At 37.8% G+C, this 21,448-nt stretch overlaps 1 protein-coding gene and 1 long non-coding RNA gene across 4 annotated transcripts; both read left to right on the top strand.

The window, feature by feature from the left end:
- The first annotated feature begins 617 nt into the window (after window positions 1-617).
- Window positions 618-11,168, top strand: pot (zona pellucida domain protein papillote). 3 transcript variants are annotated; one of them, XM_089473369.1, is made up of 7 exons: window positions 618-762; window positions 5,021-5,214; window positions 6,659-6,742; window positions 6,809-6,946; window positions 7,015-7,154; window positions 7,254-9,462; window positions 9,525-11,168. In XM_089473369.1, exons 2-7 carry the CDS (start codon window positions 5,044-5,046, stop codon window positions 9,660-9,662), a joined length of 2,880 nt encoding a protein of 959 aa, XP_089329495.1. In that variant the 5' UTR covers window positions 618-762; window positions 5,021-5,043; the 3' UTR covers window positions 9,663-11,168. The 3 variants fall into 3 exon arrangements, with proteins under 3 accessions (XP_089329495.1, XP_089329493.1, XP_089329494.1); XM_089473367.1 differs by having other exon boundaries at window positions 732-1,012; XM_089473368.1 differs by having other exon boundaries at window positions 732-1,082.
- A 1,388-nt stretch (window positions 11,169-12,556) lies between these two features.
- LOC149268057 (uncharacterized) lies at window positions 12,557-15,729 on the top strand. Its single transcript, XR_016270955.1, has 2 exons — window positions 12,557-13,250; window positions 13,304-15,729. It is a non-coding gene; the product is annotated as an uncharacterized LOC149268057 (long non-coding RNA).
- Window positions 15,730-21,448: the final 5,719 nt, after the last annotated feature.

Genomic DNA, 21,448 nt, shown 5'->3' with positions numbered 1-21,448 from the left:
TCAAGCTCTCAACTCAGCACTGCTGAGAAATACATAAACAGAGCCAGAGAAACAACCAGAGACGGTGCATGAGACGGTGCCAACGCAATGATTATAGCGAACATAACAGGTTTGGCAGCATGCCGAGAGAAACTTGTACAGATACTGAATCCGATGCTGGTGCCGAGATACCCAACCCTACCGAGCCGAGCTGAGCTCAGCTCTGGCCAGAGACTCGCGGCTAGTTGATCGCAACAGTTTAGAGAGAGGCGGATGGGGCGGGGGAATGCTGGGGGACGAAGGCCAGCTTTAGCTTTAGCTGGTTCTGGCTATAAAAATTCGTCGCGCTCCGCTGGGCCAAGGGCGCAACAGGGGCCAGAGGCGTGCTAGCCGTTGGAGAGGGGGGACAGGGGTGGACAGAAGGGAGCTGAGCTGGCGAACAAGTCAAAAACCGCGTCGCTGAGCAGAGAGCGACTGAGAGTCGCAACTCGTAATGATTAACTCACACACACACGCACGCAAGCAAGCAGAGAAGCAACTAGATACACACACACACACACACACACACAGGTACGCACAGAGAGATACAGATACATACGTGGGCAAAGCTCGAATGTTGGTAAGCCAACATGGTTAAAAGTGGCAGCCAAGCTGAGTTGAAGCGGGAGTGGGAGCGGGAACGGGAGCGGGAGCGGGAGCGGAAATGGCCGACGCTGTGTGGAGCAGCGCCAAACGCTCGCTCGTAGCCGTCAAATGGCAAACAAACGCAACAGTCGCAAGCAGGTAATCTACTAGAGCGCGTTCGGGCCCGGACAAAATATTATTGGCCGCTTGCAAAGAATTCACAAAAAAATAGAAAAAATTTAAATTATAATAACGAACGAACAACAACAGCGAAACAAAAACAAAAAATATATAAACATCGAATCGCGACGCATATAAGAAAAATCTTTACAAAATTTTAAACAAGAGAAGCTCGTCCCGCAGTACCGTTGCGAAATTCTGTTGTTTACGGCTTGATGTTCATGCATATGTATGTATATATGCATAGACGATTTACGGTTTAGCTAACGTTCAATAGAGTACAGTGCATATCGGCTAAAGTGAGCATTGCATATTTATCCATTTGGGCTTTCAACTGTGCTCATTCACAGCCATTGCATGCGATTGGGCTTTTAGTCGCGTTTTGCAAACACCTTCCTATTTTTTATGTGTATGTGTGTGTGTGTTTGTTGTTGTTTTTTTTTTGTTTTTGTTTTTTTTCTGTGTTTCAAAAACTCGCATAGTAACTTACATGCATGCCTTTCCAGCTGGATAACTAATTATTATTATTATTTATATTTATGTTTATGAAATATTCGCAAAGTGTGTCAATGAGATGGGAAACATCAGACCTGAAAATTGCTTGTTTTTTTTTGCTCTCTTGCATTGCATTATATAATGAGTGCATACTTTGTGTTAAACATCACTCGCATATCTATATAGTATAGCGTGTATGCATCTGGCACTATGTCATCCAAGTGGATCGCTCGAGCAGTGCATAGAATCGTTCTCAAACTCCCTCTGAGTTCCATGAAAACACAAATACAGCAATGCGTGTGTCTCAGTGTGCGTTTGAGAGAGTATTAGTATTAGGCAGGTGAGCCGCTCTCTAGGTATACATACTCGATTCGTACGCTCGCTGCTATGCTTAGGGCCTGATGATGTTCAGTTAATTGTCTGAGTTCCCAACGAATTTCCTCCCATCTTTCCTCACTCCAACTTGGCTTGATCTTTGGCAATTTTCTTTCCATGTTTCACATACAATTTTCAAATATTTTAGTTACGGTAAATTGTTGCAAGCAACTTTCATGTCATAAAATATAAACAATTTTAAATATTTAAAATTTATAAATTGCAAATAAGTATATAAAATTTTCTTACAAATAAATATTTGTGTATTGTTCTTTTTTAAATAGAATTAAAAAATGAATTGAGTATGTACTTTTAAATATTTCATTTATTAAAATTTAAAATGAAATAAAAAAAAAATTAATTAATTAAATTTATTTTTAATTTTTAAAATTTATTTATTTATTTTCTTTTTATTTTTTTAAATGCTCAAGTCAATGTGTTATAATATTTAAAACCTTATATTATACATATTGACATTGTTAGAAAAAAGCAAATTTATTTTAAATATTTTTTTAAACAATGTTTTATTAAAAAAATATAAAAAATATTTGGATAATTTATTTTCAGTTCGTTATTGCTTATTTTTATTAGCACCTTAGTAAAAGTTTTATTAAAGTAAAATATTATTATTATTAAAATACTATTTTTTTAAATTCTAAAAAAAAAAAAAAAACACTGAAAATAAGTTATTCTAATCTTAATTATATTGTATTTATAATATATTTTAATTACCAAATTTTTTACAAAATATTTAATGCACTCCAACTGCTTGTCGATTACTTGTAAACAGTATATTTTAAATCAATTTGAAATAGTTTAATTTATTTACTTAAAGTATTAACTTTGTAGTTGGTTTGAGCGAAATCCCAATGTAATACCTTTGACTCAGCTAAACAAGCGCAGATATTCAAGCTCGCTCGTATGTATACATGTGTATGTATATGTGTGTACACAAATGTACTACATACATGTGTATGTACATCAAGTTCAGGGCGTCGTGTTGCGTGGGTTAACAGTTTGGCAAAGCTGAGCTAACTCGAAGTTGTTTCTCTCCTCCATCTCTGCCGCTGGCTTTTATGCAGCTTAAGCAATATTGGTATTGGTGCTGTGTAGAGCCCAAAGCCCAAAGGGAATTGATTTGGCATTGCAGCAGCAGCAGCAGCAGCAGTCGCAGCAGCAGCAGCAGCAGCAGTCGCAGCAGCAGCAGACGTACTTGAGTCAACCATATTCGCATTCACTAGTTACTCCCGACATATTTTCATCAGCTCTGCTGGCAGCTACTTTGTCTCCCGCGTCACGTAATCATTAAGCCATGCCAGTGCCCAGTGCCAGAGCCAGTGCCACAGACAGAGCCAGAGCCGCATAAGCTGGGCTTAGGTACGCGGGCGGACAGAGGGACGCGATCTACGGCAACTCAAAATACCAGTTTTACTCGAAATTGCCGTCATCTGAGCTTATTGTTGCGCCAAGTCTTTCAATAAGTGCGACGACATGCCGTGCATGTATGTACATGCGTACATATATATGTACATATGTATGTATCTGTGCATGTACATGTATGCATGCATGTTTGTAGGTAGTTGAATGTGGCTCGATAGGTACGAGTTTGTTTTTGTTGTTTTTTTCTGCGAGTACCATTACAACAATGTGCAGGTACAATAACTGAATAAGGCTTAAACACACACTCAGAAATTCTTCACAGATGTGTGTGTGTGTGTGTGTGGGTCTATAAATCGTATCTATTGTTTTCTAATAATATTACTGTTAGTTATTTTTTTGCACATTTCGAGCTTTTATTCAATTTCTGAAAATCTTTGATTGGCTGACAGTCTGGTATATATCTGGTATACCAGTAGATGTATATATAGTCTATCAATACAAGTTCTTTTAACCTTCAAAATATATATTAAATTAGCAACATGACTAACTCCAATCTGCAAAAGGCAACCAATGCAAATATAACTGAAAAGCCAGTTTTGATACGAGATATATGTATATAGAGAGTGACTGTGAGTGAGAGAGAGAGAGAGAGCATGACTACTTGCGCTTATGTATATATACATATATGCATATCGCAGTGCACTTGAATTGATTAGCTTTTACCGTCAAGGAATTTTCAGAGCCATAGAGCTTAAAATAATATCTGTCTGCAAAGGTTCTCCTACAACCGTTTGCAGCTATAGCTGTATGTGTGTGTGTGTATGTGTGACTGAAACTTGTTTGGCCAACAAATGCTAAGCCAAGTAGAATTTGAGCCACAAAATGCCAACATTTTGCCCGACGTTGTCGGTTTTCTCGAGCTGCGAGCTGCGAGCTGCGAGCTGCAGCTGCGTCGACTCAAGGCGATTGTCTGACAAATATGGCAAAAGTATCGTAGGAGTTTTATATGTCTTTTGTGGATAAGATATATCGATGTAAGAGCTACACACACACACATATATATATTGGTCTGGCTTATGCAATACAGCCATACATAGCCCACTTGAACCGACTTGGCCATTAAAAGCGAATACGATCAATGACTCTTTCGAGCCACTTTCTAGAGGACTTGACACGAGTCTCGGCTTTATCATCAATCTGTGCAAAAGGCACACACACACTCTGTTTTTTTTTTTTGCCATTTCTAGTACAATCTTTATTTTGTTTGTGAAGAAAGCGCTTGAGAGCAACAAAGTTCTGTTGAAAGAAGCCGATGAGAAATGCGTTCTGCTTCTTATGTCTTTTTTATTGTTCAAGACTGCCTAAGAGAAACCATGTTAAAGATCTTTTTTTTTTTTTTTTTGTGTTTCGCTTTGTTTTGATTTTGATTTTGAGTTTTGGGTTTTTTTTTTTCTTTCGGTACACTTTTCGTCTGATTTGGGCCGAAGGTCGTTGACAGAGGGTCATTGACAATTTGGCAGCTAACGGTTCGAATATCCGCAATAGAAACGCCAGTCGAAACGAAGAGACAATGCAACTCTCAAATGATCCATATCCATTTATTAGCCAACGATTCGCCATGGGCCACAATCACAGTCACTATTAGCCAGATGCAAGCCCCAGTTGGACCGAGCTCGTGTAACCCCAATTTGGCAAACTTGACGATAATTGATCGTAATGCCCGCCGAGTGCAGCTGCAACGATCCGCGGCAGGAGATAGCCAACGATTTGGTGTCCGTGTGCAGCTGCAGCTGCAACCAGGCTTACTCAACTCCAAATTCAGCACGATCGCCACCTGGGGGCCAGCGCTGGGCCTGGTTTGGGCTGGGGCCGCAGTCTAGTCTAGTATTATGTGGGCTTTATTGTGTGCACACGTTTCCATTGCGGGCTGCTCATTGTGCTAATTTCAAGCGTTCTCTTTGCCTTCTCTCTTCCCTCCGCCGCGCAGATACTATACCACGTTCTAGCAAAATGAAGTCCGACCCACGGCCGCTGCGGTCCAGCTGGCTGCTCAGCTACGCCGCCATCCTCTGCCTGCTGTTCGGTGGCAAAGCGCTGGCCCAATCCAATTACGTGCAGCATGGCGATAGCGGCAACTACTCCACAAACGGACTGCCCGAGGAGGCAACCCTGGATGGCAAGGTAAGTGCCACATTATTGTCCCTTGACTACAGACAAGCAAATGTGCAGATTTGCGAGGCTTGAACACTCCCCTGATACTCCCAATATATAGTCAGGCAAACATATATACCACTACTTACAATTATGACTAAGTGCAAGCTCTACAATACAAGATTCAGCTAGATTAAACTGTATAACTGTACTCATTCACGAAAGTGAAATGAGTATATTGGCTTTGTGCAATGCCCATCTGTCTGTCCGTATGAAGCCAGAGACTTAACATAATTGTAGGACATAGACTCGTGTAAGCCCTGGTATTACAGAGTATCAAGATTTTCCCAAGATCCGATAGGAAATGGCTTTTTGGGTATCTGAGAAGAGAATTGAATTGAGAATTGAACTGAAAAGGATATGCCGGATATGTGTACGGCTACTAGTTTCCTCTAATGTATACATGCAAATTGGGGGCGTGGCAAATCAGAAAATAGATCTGACATCTCGTTAAGCAGTATTCCGCATTGTTCTTACTTGTTTGTACATGATTTGGTTTTTACGTAAGCTTAAAGGAATAACGAATATTAGTCTACTAAGTGAGACAGCAGCATGCTTCGGGTATTTCCAAGTCGGATACTTTTAATTAGAGTAGTCTAACTCGCTAATATTCAATCCATTCTGAGTATGAGCTGATCAGCTGTGAGAGACAGATTACAATATCTACATATGTAATGATTGGATTGACCCCAATAAATAGAGAACAGCTCAATAAAATATTTGGGACTCAGTGTCGATCAGCGAAGTTGCACTCTCTGCTTTGAAAGAGGGCCAATACGAGTCGACACAATGTGAAGAAGTCTGATAGTATTTGCTTTGCAACAATAACCTCGTTGCTTAGGTTGAGGCTGAGACACTTGAATGTCTTTGAACCTGCTATGTGGTCGTATCGAGGGCAAACACAATTCCATACAGCAACGGAAGCAACTGTCATGCGACGCGAGCCCACACTAGTAGCTTATATAATATGATAATCCATGGAAGCGCAATGAATTGTCTTTGACTGAGGAGCTTCCCACGCCCAGACTGTGACCGTATACAAATGCGGCTAATAGGAAGGCAAGTTATAGTCTCATTAAACCAATTTTACACTTGTTCGAGTAGTAGTAAAGAGTATACAGGAGGACCACAAATCCTATTAAGCTAACAAACTTTTATGTAGAGTTAGGATATCTTTTTGTTACTCGTTCACTTACTAAAGCGAGTATATTCGCTGTGCTCATCGATAGTCCGTATCTGCTTCATACATTGATTACATAGCAACAGTAGAGGACTCCTAGGACTCAGCCACATTAGGAACCGATTATAGAGGATAGGGGAACTAATAGCTTCCACAATTTGGGTACAGACCTCAGTTCGAATTCGCTTCCTGGCCCGACTCATCTATTTTTATTTTTCCCCATTTTTTTTATAGGTAACCAAACTGGATGACATTAGCCCCTTGATATTTTTGAATCGCACCAAAGCCGCGTTGAACTGCGCAGCCGGCTCAATGCAAGTAAGTGCACTAGGATATGCCTAAAGCTGAGTGGGAATAAAACAATCAAGTCTTCATTTGCAACAGGTTGATCTCAAGTTCAATGATCCCTTCCACGGCATCATTCAGGCTGACTACGATCGGAGCAGCGCTTGTCGCGTCAGTGGTAAAGGCGCACTCAGCTATCGCCTGGAGCTACCGCTCAAGGGCTGTGGAACAATACAGGTATGGCTAGAACTAGCTGAAGATTTGAGCGCAGATCAATGTCATGTCTTGTCGTCTGGCTTCAACAGAATCCCACACGCGTGTTCACCAACAACATAATTGTCCGCTTCCATGCCAATTTGGAGATGGATGGCGATGAGATCATCACAATCGTTTGTCGCTATCCGCCGCCGGTGCCCTCTCTGCCACCCGCACTGCCAGCACCCATGTAAGTGGTTGAGTGGATGGTTGTCTACCCGCTTCCTATTCGCTTGCTATTCGTTCCTATCTCCAACAAGCTTTTTATGCATCTTGATGCTCTTTGCAGCTTAAATCCCATTGCCACGGGCTCTGTACTCCAGCCGCCACTGAAGGGCATTCAGATCTTGATGATCATATGCGCCATCATGTTCCTGACCCTGCTGCTGTTGGGTCTGGCCGTCTCCTACTACTGCTTGCGTAGTCGCCCCATTCCGGTGGTGCGACGTCTGCCGATGAGCATGGGCAGCGGCTCAGAGATCACCAAGCTGAGCGGCAGTAGCGCTGGCAACATCAGTGCATTCGAGGGCGTGAAGATACCGCGTGCTCATGCGGCTCTCCAGGCCGTCTATAGCTCGTCGGGCAGCGAAGGCGCTCTGATACCTTCGGACTACCCCAGTGAGTCGCATTCGGAAATCGAGGAGATTGATACACGATCGCTGCCGTTCAGCTCTGCGGGCAGCTTCGAGAATCGGGCATTTGTTCAGGAAACGTCCAGTATCTACAGTGACCACTATGCTCCAGCTCAGGAAGTGCCAGCGGCCAACGCTGTGATATCCACGGTAATGCGACAAACTGCTACAGTGCAGGAGCCGTTGGCTGGCTCGCCCAAGTTTGACGTTCAGGTGAGGGTGAAGAAATCGCCACCGCCCATCCCATCGCCCGTCACATCCGACACGGAGAGCATGGCGACTCTTCGGGGAGATCGCAACAACTTGTCGACCATCATGGAGGGCTACGAGGACCGGGAGAGCGTCATGACCATGGACTCACTGCCACACCAAGTAGAGACGATGCAGTCCCAGTTCACGTACGTGCCCGAGCTACATCCGGCACCGCAAATGCCCCAGCCACAGCCGATTCCGATGGTAGCCGAGCCCAAGTTCTCCGTGTATACTCGCACTCACCATGAGGTTGTCGACGGTCGTCCGGAAACCTGGTCTGACTACACCGACGGACCGGAACCGAGCGAGATCACAGATCTGTCCTCGGAGGCACCCGAGCGATCGGTCGTCCACGACACCAGTCGGGCGGTGGACACGATGCACTACTACGAGGACGAGTATGTGCCCGCGGAGCCAGTGGTGCAGACGCCGCCGCCGCTGCCTGCCGTGACATCCCACACTGTCGACGATATCTATTTGCGTACGGTTACCGAGAAGAAGACTATCGAGGACATTGAGAGCCACAAGCGACGCGTCACCGAGTACAAGAGCAAGCCGAAGGCCCCACTACCGCCACCACCGCCTCCGGTGGTTGATCCCACGTTCGACGTGAAGGTGCGCAAATATCCGAGCGAGCGCGAGCAGCAGCAATGGGAGAACTTCTCGGATATCTCGAGCGCCTCCGGGCTAACACTCACGCCGAAGATGTCGCGCACCGAGCTAAGCCTGCCACCGGCGGAGCCGCCGGCCCAGATCCACGATAACAAACAGAAATTGACCAGCCCCGAGCTAGTTGGCAACATGAAACCGATTGAGGTACCGCCGCAGGACAAGGATGTGCCCAACTGGGACGTGCTCATACGCATTCTGGAGGAGCCCGAACTATCCGAGATCGGCGACGACACCAGTTCCGTTCACAACATCAGCTACGATGACAGGGCCAAGTGGAAGGAGATCATTACCACGCAGTCCTCATTGCGCACCATGTTGACCGAGGCGGTAGTGCGCGAGGACTTCGAGCGCATTCGCCAGGACACGCGGTACGAGCGCATGTTCGAGCCGCAGACCTGGGACGTCATCATACGCATCCTGGCGCCACCCAGCGACGACGAGACGGACGTCGAAATGCGCGCACCCAAGCGCGGCAAGAAGGCGCCGCCACAGCCGTGGGATACCCGCTCCAGGCGCAGCTCGCTGCCAACGCTATACGAGTACGACAGCGACGGCGGCTCCAGCGTGCGTACCATACGCAACGATCCGACACTGCCACTGCACGGCGGTCCGATGGCTGGGCCCGGCCCCTTCAATACGCAGCGATCGCGCCGTAGCTCTCGCACCTCATACCAGACAGATCACAACGACTTCCGGTCCATGTCCGAGGTGACGGTCGACTTCGGCCGGCCCCAGCCGGACAACCTGGACAATGTGAGCGATGCCAGCTCGTATTATCGTATGCAGTACTACGATGATGAGGACCGACGCTCCTTCCATCGCTCAATCAGCCATCCATCGCTGGCTCGCTCGGCCAGCGAGTTCACTGAGCACTGGACAGCACCCGATGACGTCGAGGTCTCCTCGCCCGAGGGCACGCCTCGCGCCTACCGAGCACGTCAGGTGAGTTTCGATTCTCCCCCATTGTTTTGCATTATTCAAATCTTCTCGTTCATCACTTCCAGCCATTGGCGCTAGCTCAGCACGTAGCGGGCCAGCCCGAGGAGCGCATTGTCTCCCAGACACAAAGCGAGTACGTGGAGACGCATCGCAGCGTCTTCCAATCAGAAAAACAACTGCCAGCGCCGACGCGCAAATGGTAGACGCATAGTTTCTCCTCCCCTCTCTCCCCCTCTCTCTATCTATGTCTCTCGATAAACAAGTCAATTTTATTCTTTTAATATATATAATACTTTCTTTAATTAAGAAATCAACTCACAAACGGCAAAATATGTAACGGGAAGGGTTATCAGAGTAGTAGTTAGATTTGCTTATAATCAGTTTGAATCTGGGATTAGTCGAGTCGATCAACTTTTCCGATTAATAACTAACTTAATCATCACAATGCAGCAGCGCGAATCCACATCTACAATTATCTATATATATTCTATATACCAATATATATTATATTACTAACAAAAGTGCCAATTACAATTGCCTGATAAAATTGAACTCTTGTAAAATTCAAACATAAATTTTATTTTATTTTTTTTTTATATACATATACATTCATATATAATAGGCAAAATATTCTCTATATACCTTCAGCTGCTTTAAACCCCATGCTGCCTTTAAGTAAATATATATTTATATATGTACATGTATATCTGAAATTGGACCAAACTGAAATTGGATCTATTTCCATTCTACTGCCGCTGAGCAAACTCAAAGAGATATCGAAATGAAGACATATGCATACATAGATGACATTACTTCAGTTGTGTTGTGGATAGCTTACAGACTTTTTGATAGTATTACTAAAAATAGCTAGAGATACAAATACTAAATAGAATTTGTTGTTCGGGTGAAGGAATATTAACATAAAAGACTACTCTATTTCAACATGAGCTTGCAAACAGTACATACTATTTTCGGGGACTTCAGATAATAATACGTATATATATATTATATATGCATGCATTGTACGATGCAGTACGTATGTATATACATATATATTATTATAAATTACTATAAAATAGCTTTTTTTTTTTTTTTAATACATTTTATAAGCCAATCCGTCCACGAATATAGTACATATACCTTCAGAAAACAAATGCATTATGCCCTGATTCTCCATTTCAAATGACTTCAGGGTATTTATCATTTGCAGCAATTAACAAGAAATCATAATTTATTCTTCGGAAGAACCGAGGTTGTAACAGTTCTACAGATGCAGAATGGATTGTGGAGATTTGTCAGATAATCATTATTAGTTGATTAATGGAGGCAATGACAAAATAGCATTGATCAGTTCATAATTAAGACCAGATTGCAGATAGATCTATAGCAAAACTGTATAGATTAAGGTCGTCTATGTGAAAATCCATATATATGTTTATATATATAGATAGATATATAGGCAGTGACTTTTCTAATGCAAGCGTAGAACAATGCGAACAAAAATGAATTAATTATATAAGTAGTATCTTCATTGTCTTATCACAAAGTTTTAATCGCTATCCACTTAATCAAAGAAATGCTGCTTGTTCAACGTACATAGATTACTATTTATCCTAACAGAAATGTCTGTAATCAAAGTAAGACAATAAAAAACAAAAACAAATAAAAAAAAATAATAATAAAAAATAATAAAAAAAACTACTAACAAATTGCCTATTTGTTTTTATTAAAGTCGCCAGGTTCAGGTACCAACCTCAATTTTTTTTATACCCATTGAAAGAAAGGAGCTCTGGGCTAAAATTATGAATAAATATCATTCATAATCTCCTTGGGATGGCGAGCTGAGCCGATCTAGGCAAAATTATCGATCTCAGTTAAGAACAAGGCGAACGATTTCACCGGGATTAAGGTCACTAGAACATTCATAGCTGAAGCATGCGAAGCAGCTCTAGTACTTCGTCCTTAAAAAATAAATCAGCTGTACACAACTGTATAAAATATATAAACATAAAATGTAAAAAGAAAAAAATAATAAAATAAATAAAAAATACCTTAAATACAAAATATAGCATTTTTCTTGCAAATATCGTATATTTTTTATACTAGAGCTGATTCAAAAACTTCAGCTAATAAAAATTTTCATTAAAAGCTGCTTGTGTTATATAATATACTCCAATCATCAGCAGTGTTGCCAGCTGTTGTTACTGTGGATAAACATAGGATAAAAGTGGCTAAAATTGAAAAATGTCGCGAAAGCAGGCTAGGTGATAAAATGGAAACAATTATATGAATAGGAATGATCTTTTTTATTTCATTTGGTTCTTGCCAGCAATTCCTAATTTGACAAAATATATCCATTCATTCATTTGCTGAAGGCTATATAGAAATTGTATAGGCTAACCCACTTTAATAGCCAGAAACAGGCTAAACTGGCAACACTGATCTTCGGATATGCTGTGGAACATCGAATTCTGTGGCATACTTTTGCGCGGTTGATGAAAAGTTTTTATTTTTTTATGTTTATTAAAGCCACACATATGTTCAACTTGTTAAGCTGCCAATTAGGTAGTAAAAAGCCTGTTTAAATAAAATAATAAAAAAAAAATAAAAAATAAAAAAATATTAAAGCCATACGAGGTACTTCAGTATCCCCACTAGTGAGCTTATTATCTATTAATTCTGCCCATTTGTGGGCGCCGGCTAACTCACATTAGCTGTCGAAATAATTGATGAAAAGTGTGTCGAAATTTGAATACATTGAATTTTTCAGAGCATAACAAACTGGATTGATGAATGCAAAAGAGCTTAATAATAATCAATAATAAGACGCAACAGAATATAACAACAAAGGGCATAAAGCCCATAAAGCAATGTACGAAAAGAGGAAAGCATACTAGAGTATGGGAACAAAACATAAAATTAGGTAAAAGTGCTAAGTAAGTAATTCGGCTCGTTCCCTGCTTGAAGAGCTCCGAAGAGCTGACAGTCCAACATTTTTGTATACAAAATTGAATGCGATAAAAATACATAAGAAACCAACACGCAAATATCTGTGAAAAATACATAATAATATATGTATATATTTGTAATAATATATATATAATATATATATATATATATATATATATATATATATATATATATATATATATATATATATATATATATATATATATATATATATTCAATATAATATCACTTAAAAATACACGTTTTTTTATAATATATTTTATTATCATTTTTAATAATATCTGACGAACACAAATAGCATAGTGATAACTTTTGCAATTATATAAACCTCCATGAATGCTCATGAAATTTGATCGGCTACATATGTATGTATGCGTGTATTTGTGTGTGTGTGTGAATCGGCTAGCAACTGAGCCGGAAGAACTGCAGCGTCTGCATTTTAACACTTAGCGGAGTCACTGCATGGCTTATATGTATGTATGTATGTACATATGCAAACATATATCTGGGGTATATGCCATTTGCATACACATACATACACACATACACATGTATACATTCTACATACTCCCGCTCTGCCGCCGTTCGCAGCGGCAGAGTTTTATGTCCTATGTACATGGGCTGAGCGCGTTTATAAAGTTGTATAAAAATCAATTCTCAGACGACATTCAAATGGAGCGGACTGATGCTCCAAAATATATTCATATAAGAAGCTAAAATCTCAAACAGTTTTCTCTTTAATTTCTGAGATCCAGCTGTCCATCTTCGTTGGCGATGCCAACAAGCCCTACATATATTGGGACGTAATTGCTTTTAGAAAGGTACGGAAATAATTATTCTTTTAACCTTTAATAATCTAATTTACATATTTCAGCAACAAGAGCTTACAAAGATCAGACTCTTGTACTTCGAACCAGGGAAATCCAGTGATACATTATACGCCGTTGGGTCTTCCGCCTAAAATTGGACGGAATTACGCAATTTTATTAGGAGACAAACTCCACAACGATGGACTCATTTTTTTTAAGCGAGAAAAATAACTAACGTAATATAAAGTAAAAAACAAAAATATTAAATAAAAAAAGTTAAGAGTGTCAGACTGCGTGAAAAAAGAAAAACAAATAACATAATATAATATAATAGAATATATTATAAAGTTAGCAACAAAATTATTAATTAAAAAAGTGAAGAGTATTAAATTTTAAAAAAATCGTGTAAACATATTTGCTGACAATTTAACGAAAAAGAACCGTAAATGTGTACATAATAATAATAAAAATAATATTACAAAGTGACAAAAAAAAAACTTACCTACAACAAAAAAAAATAATAATAATTCAGAAATGGGTTATATAAATCTATATATTCGGGAAATTTTAAAGCGATAAAAAACTAATATAATTAAAAACAAATATATATAATATACATGTATAAAATAAATATAAAATATAAAAACAAATATATATAATATACATATATAATTAAAAAAGTAAAGAGTGTTAATGCAAAGCTAACATAAAGAATTATAAAAATAATTGTGTTAACATATATGCTGACAATTTAACTAGCACTTGCGCTAAGAAAAAAAAAGAATCTTAAATGTGTACATAATAATTGTAAATAAATATTACAAATTAAAAACAAAAAGAAATATACGTGTACCTAAACAAATAAGAAGCACAAATTAAGAAAAGAGTCAAAACGTTCATATAAACCTATATATCCCGGAGAAAAGGTAAAAAATGAACAAAATTTAAGAGTGCTAAATGCAAAGCGACAATTATAATTTAAACAAAAAAAAAACTGATATACTGAAATATACGCTGACAATTTAACGAGCACTCGTAAAAAAATTAAAAACATAAATTTGTAAATAATAATAATAAAATATTATTACAAAGTGAAATGAGGAAAAACAAATATATTACATGAAAAAAAGTAATGAGTGCTAAATGCAAAGCTATAATAATAATTTTAAAAAAAAGTCGAATTAACATATATGCTAGGAATTCAATTAAAAAAAAAAAAAAAAAGATAAAATAAATGTGCAAACAATAATAATAAAATAATAATACAAATTGAAAAGAAACAGAAAAATATATATATCTAGGAAATTTCAAGCCGCGAAAACACAAAAATATTAAATGAAAAAAATTTAAGAGTGCTAAATGCAAAGCTATAATAATAATTTTAAAAAATCGTATTAAGATAATGTCAATTTAACGCTTATAAAAAAAAGAGCCATAAATGTGTACATAATAATAATAAAATAATATAACAAATGCAAAAGAAACAAAAATGTATATATATATATATATATATATATACCTAAAAAAATAAAAAAATAAATTAAGAAAAGGGCCCAAAACAAAGTTATTTAAATATAAATCGATATATAAATTTATAGTTTATTATAAATGCTATATTACAAAAATTAATATTTGTACCTCTCTCAGGAACCCGGAACATTGCAACGACCACGAGGAAAGGCCTTTCCATGCTGAAAAGACGGTAAAACTGTAAGTGCTTGATTTCCATTTGCTGTCTCTATCGTTGATTAAAAAAGCCCACGACGCTATTTACATAGATTATATTTATATAAATGGTTTTAAATAAGAAAGCCTCATAAAAGAAATTAAAATTAAAAAAGAAAGTCTTTTACAGATAAAAAAATTGATGAAATTAAATTCAAATTTTATAAATAAAATATTTGCACAGATAGAATAAACACAAAAATTAAACTAAATAAATAAAAATAAAACAATAAATGTTCCAGCACGTATACAATGAATAAAAATAAATCGAGATGTAAAAAAAAAATTATATAAATATAATAAAAAAAAAAAATAAAATTAAACAAATAAAATTTAAACTTAAAACAAAAACAAATACTATCATATATAAAAATAACAAAATTAAAAAGTTGTAGCATAAATTAAAATAAACAATAAAATTAAATAAATTCTAAAAAAAAAAAAAAAAAAAAAATAATAATAAAAATAATAATAATAATAATAATAATAAATACATTCCAGCGATAATATATACATCTTCATACAGATTATTTCAGCTGGCACTTAAGGCATCTAAAGTGGACAATTGACATTGAATTATCTTTATTGTGACTTGAAACATCTCGCTTCGAGAATGAACTTTTTTCAAGGGGACAGAATAGAAATACAGGTATCCCTCGTATAACGCGATAGTTACGTTCCAGAAGAATGGCGCGTTATGTAAATCCGCGTTATCTAAAACAGAGTTTTCATATAAATTTGGGGGTTAGGTTCCAATAGGGGTTTTTTTTTTCAATAAAATACATACAAAATAACAGATGCACATATATTTCAGCTCAAAACAAGATATGAATAATAATACATACATATGTACATACATTTGTATGTATTACAAAATTCCAAAAACAAAATTTAAATAATTATGTGCACATAAAAAAAATTAAAAACAAACTAAAACAAATTAAAGGTTTATTAAAAACTTTATTGTTATTCTTCAAACTTCATGGTAATTAATTAATAATATGGTAATTAATATGTTTCACTGTCTTCAAAGATCTTTGCACGTTATAATTATGTATTTTCCCCTTCGCGTTATATAAGCCTAAATTTCGCGTTGTACTGAAACCTAATTTTTCCAAATCGCGTTATATCGAAATCGCTTTGTATAAGACCGCGTTATGCGAGGGATACCTGTCTTTCGATTTATCACGATTTTTGATTTAGCGGGTTGCCTGGTCAGGTAAGCTGATCATATTTCGGTTATTACTTCGTAAATGCATAGCAGCAAAGTGCCACTATGTACACATATAGGTAGGGTAGGGTATTCGTGGTATTTTATTACTAAAATCACCCATTTCTATGCCTTTTCGCTTTTTATCGTAATATTTCCTTTTTCTAGCTTTATGGTCTTCTAGCGTTATTCTTGCTCTTTTGTAGGCTATTTCTGGTCTAAATTTTATTTCCTTAGAATAGTCGTCTATATTGTATAAGCGGTCTATTTTAAAATCAATGAACTGTCTCATTAAATATACTACTATTGTTAGGTTTAGCCTCAATTTCAACTTCCAATAAGTCAAGTGGCTGACCAGAGAACCTTTTTTTGATGTTATTTTCATATCGAACTGTATGCCCCAGTTTAGCAAACTCCTCTTTGATCCGCTCAATTGGCGTACTTCGATGTAAATGTCTAACAAGAATTCTGAATCCACGCTCAGACTTGATTTGAAAAGTATGAGATTCTAGATTCATGTCTTGAAAATGATGAATAAGTTTCCTATAGGAGTCAATGTGAAGGCAATCCACGTCCTGAGGTAGTCTTTACAAAATAAGAGCTATGATCAATAACTTTATTGATCCCTTGAATGATTGGAATGATCATAGGAACAACCGGAATATATATGGAAGGTGGCCTTGAACTTTCCCTATTGGTAATTGTTGGTTCATTCATAACTAAATCGAGTCCGAATCGAGTCTACTTGGAAAACTGCCAATGCTTCCAATTGGTGCGACATCATTAGATCTGATTTTGGTCATTTTTGGGCTAGAACCCGTTTTTGCTGGACACTTAGTCGCTTGTGTCCTCATTTGATTAACATCTTGGCTGGCTAATGCCTGATTTAGCATTTTTTTTATATATATATATTTTTTTTTTTTTTGATTTGAATAGTCAGGTCCGCATGAGGCTGACTGGCTGACTATATTTATTTATTTACTGCTATACTACTGTATAATATAGAAAATTTGTTGACGCCTACTGTGTGTAGATCTCAAATGTGAGTATTACATTAAATGTGAAGTGAAATACAATAGTAGTTTGATTAATTATGTGTTAGTGAATGTATAGATATCTTGATTAGGAATGGCATCCTGTCTGGAAACGTCATCTCTTTTGGGACTGGTATCCTGTAAGTGCTTCCAGGAGAACTAGGCATTATTGGATGTGTCATTGACGTGCTTAGTCATCATGCAGTTTGTTAATAAAGTCAACATAGTAATAAGCTGATCCATCTTCGCATTAAGATTTTCTATACTACTGACATCCATGGGAACAGATCGTTTACGCTCATCAAGCATTAACCCAATCAAGGCATCGAGCTTTACGTTTAATGTTTTGATATTGCTATCATTATTAACAGTGAGCCGAGCATTACTACGGCTACGACTTCTAAATCGCCAGCTGGCATGATGATCATCTTCATGTCCATCATGACCATCATTTGATTGAATTTGGCGCAACTGCTGATGTGACCGTTGATGTTGATTGTTCAGATTTATAGGTACTGGTTGAGCTTTTTGTTGACGCTGCAGTACTTGCTGACCTTGTTGCATTTTTACTGCAGTAGATGGCTTTTGCTTGTTAGTTATGCCCATTTTTAGTGCATTAGCATAACTCGATTTTTCTACCAATTTAGCTGAAAGCAGGCCAGCAGACTTTTGACCTTCTTGTTGCTGCGATTGCCTGGACATATTTGTGGGATCCACTCTAGGCTCTTGAGCTTGCTGCTGCACTTCAGCTTGATGGTTCCGCATTATTGTTGTATTGTCGGATGTTTTGACGACTGAGCATATTTGGTTGACTTAGAATTGTCAAGATGTCGATTAATGATTTTAGCAGTAGCAGCACTATTGCTAAGGCTACCCTAATGCATCAAATCAACCACAAGCCTATTTGCTTGTTGCAATTTTGTTGACTCCTTAATTTTGCATGCTTCTTTAAAAGACTTGCAGCCTTTATAGCTGGCAACATGCTCGCCAAGGCAATTTGCACATTTTGGTGGCTGGCTTAAGCTCCTTTTTTTGATTTGAATAGTCAGGTCCGCATGAGGCTGACTGACTGACTATTGTAAACATATTTAAAATTAAACAAAAAGAACTGTTTGGTTTCAGTTTCGGGCAGCGAATGCTCTCCGTGTTTTATTCAAATAAAGTCTTAGCCTAAAGTACATAAAGTTTACATAAAGAATTCTGTCGCTTATAGCAGCGGCAGAATGGGAGTATATAACATGCTGTATGTGTGTGTATATATGTTTGTATGCATTGTTGAATCTTATTGAACACAAGTTGAGAGTTTGTTGGTATGAATTGTCGTTGGATATTAAATAGTCGATTTCATTTGTTATTTTAGAAAACGTCTGTGCCTTTTTAGGCTTCTTTTAATAATCAATTTACAGAATATATATTATATTCTTATAGCTAGAGCCGCATAGCTGTGCTGCCGGTTACGCCAGCAGCAGAGCGGCTTCGTTCATATGCATATATGCTTAGGTATAAGTGCTTATATATTAGCTTAATGGTCTGGCGAGAGTCGCAGACGGAGAGGGGGTAATGTGTCCACTTGTTTACGAAACAGTCGCGCATGCAAAATATGCCGACTCAGCGGAGTTAGTGCACTGTTGAGGCCAATGCACTTGAGAGTGATCATATTACTTCTTATGTATGTATGTTTAATTGTAACAATGTATTTGTGACATTCTTTGTGTATGTAAATATATATGTTACTGAGTATAGTGAACATTTGATAAAGTGGACATACTACAGCATATGCAGAAGGCATATACATTTAGCGTTTAAGCTGCGGCGTGGACAAGAGCGTAACAATGCTTACGTTGCAGATCCCACGCTGCAGGCCAGTCTATACATAAGTGACCGATCGTATTACGGCACTTATGTATAGCTGTTATAATATAAATAATGCAACAAAGTGTTGCTATGTTGTGAGCATGATACTCTTACTTATACAACATACTACACATGGCTTTGACAGCATGCTGAGTAGAGTAGCTTCTGGCTAACTCTAGAGATAAGCCATCTTTTATGTATGCACCTTCTAACATTTTGGTCATCTGCTCAACCTCTTGTGTGTATTGGTTAGCAGTTTTGTTGCGTTGCTGTAAGTTCATCAGTTTTGCTGATAACACCTGTACAGTTTCGCCTTTTACGTTGGTTTTTAATTTGGAAATGATTTCAGATATAGACGTTTCATTTTCCAGTAAATTTCTAGAGACACCTTTTAGCCTCGATTTTATTATCGAAATTGCTAATTCTTCGTGTTCGCCTTTTATCAAATTCAATATTTGTAGTGCATCTACAAAACTTTGCAAATTTTCAGCTTTACCATCAAAAGCTGGTATAAGCTTAGTTGCCGTATTTATGAATTCGATATTTGTTTGTGCCATTATGATATTGTTATCTGAGGAAGTATCATAATCTGAAGAATTATTTTGATCTGGTATCAAAACAGCGGGAATAGTAAGGTTATTTAGATCCTGTTCTTCTATCTTAAGATCTGTGTTTAGTTCTTCTGACTCTATCTGGTCAGTGTTACTTTCTTCTGTTGATTGTGGTTTTTCAATCGATAAAGAGGTGTTAAGTATGGTTGGTACCGAAATATCTAAATTGTACTTTAATTTAATAGATATTAAATTAGATCGTAGTCTGATCAAGAATTTTGATACTTGAGACCAATGAATCTGATTTAATTTCTCTCTCTGGCCATGTATTAGTATACGTGCTTCATTAAAGCAGTTTATTAATATTTCTACATGTTTTGTAACTGTAGTTTTTTGAATCGGCCTGTTTTGCGTGAGTGACTTATATGATTTGTCAAAGTCAACTTTTATGTTATTTAGCTCTTTGTATAAATCATTCCATTCCATTATTTGCGTACATGAAATGATTCTCTACTTTATTTATTTCTTTAATTGTCCTCAGTCTAGCCATACTTAGTGTAAAAATTTTGTATATTAGCAATTTCATATATGTGTATTTGCTATTTATTTTTATTTTATTTATCTGTCTTTGTTACCATCTTAAATATATTGCGCTTTTTTGTTATTTATATATTTATATTTTGTCCAAGTCGTTTGCTTGGCTCATATATTTTTTCTTTATTTGTAAATACAATTTGCGCTCATTATTACTACAATTATTATCAATAGTATCTTAATCAATTGTAAATCTATATTATTTGACTCTACTTTATTTATTACATTTGCTGTAGAATCTACAGATTTTAAATCTACTAAACCCATTTTTGTGGTTTTGGTATGTGTATTGACAAATTGTTGTGTGTTACATAAATTTTCAACAGATTTACTTATTCTGTTGTTGTTCATTAATAAAGTTTTACAGGTTTCTACCTATTTGTTCGTATAGCGTTACAGGCGATACCTCTAATCGGGCAGAAATGTTTCCGCTCAATTTTGACAATTATATATTATAAGTAATGTTTATGCAGCGCAGTGCATTTTTAAATTTATTAAAAAAAATTTTTTTGGTGGGCGTTCTTGGTAACGCTGTCGGTCCCCAGTTTGTTGCTGTTGCTGCTGTCTTTCGTTGCTGCTGCTGCTGTTGTCCGGGGCCTATGAGCTCAGGCGTCGCCGGTGCTGGTCATCGCACAGGCTGTATTGTGGCTGCATGTTCCAATGCAGTATGGGCTCCAGACTCCCTCGCAGTCCTTGGGGCATTCCTTGCCTTTCTTGGGGATTGGCTTTGCTGCTGGGGGTTGAGTTTTTTCTTTTTTAGTATTTTGTGTATTCTGAATGTGTGAGAGAGTGGAACATGGCTCTGATTTTGAGTTTTTTAAGTATTCTTTTAAATAGTCAAGCTCAGCTTGTAGCTTTTGAGCTGTTGACCAGGCTGGTGGAGGTTGTTGCGTATATAGCTGCCAATTTAGGCTGGCTATTCTCTTCTTTATTTTGCTCTTCACACCGCCTCTTTTGTTTGCCATATTCCACTCTACTCACTCAGAATTTTCCTTGTCCATTGTTGTCGCTCGATGGCTGCGTGGACACTGGATCACTCGTTCAGCAGTCTAAATCCAACGATGATCCATTAATTGTTGTTGATGATATCCTCGCAGGCTTGTGACTATGTCACGGTCGCCATGTAAAGTGTCGCCAATGTAAAAGAAGTTTGGTTTGGTTTATATTTTTATTTACTGGAGGCAGCAGTGTTGCCGCTTCCAACGCTTGGTTGTTTCTGACCTTAAACATTCTACTTAGGTT

Source organism: Drosophila arizonae, chromosome X (genome assembly GCF_054131065.1).
Source record: "Drosophila arizonae isolate 15081-1271.41 chromosome X, UAZ_ARI_1.0, whole genome shotgun sequence".
NCBI classification, from domain to species: Eukaryota; Metazoa; Arthropoda; class Insecta; order Diptera; family Drosophilidae; genus Drosophila; species Drosophila arizonae.
This window is presented reverse-complemented; position numbering and strand designations above follow the sequence as displayed.

Bases quoted from the DNA above. Each gene is read 5' to 3' on its own strand.
- pot (XM_089473369.1), top strand. From the start codon at position 5,044: ATGAAGTCCGACCCACGGCCGCTGCGGTCCAGCTGGCTGCTCAGCTAC. The intron at 6,743-6,808 runs GTAAGTGCACTA...CATTTGCAACAG, and splicing joins GCGCAGCCGGCTCAATGCAA to GTTGATCTCAAGTTCAATGA. The intron at 7,155-7,253 runs GTAAGTGGTTGA...TGCTCTTTGCAG, and splicing joins CCCGCACTGCCAGCACCCAT to CTTAAATCCCATTGCCACGG.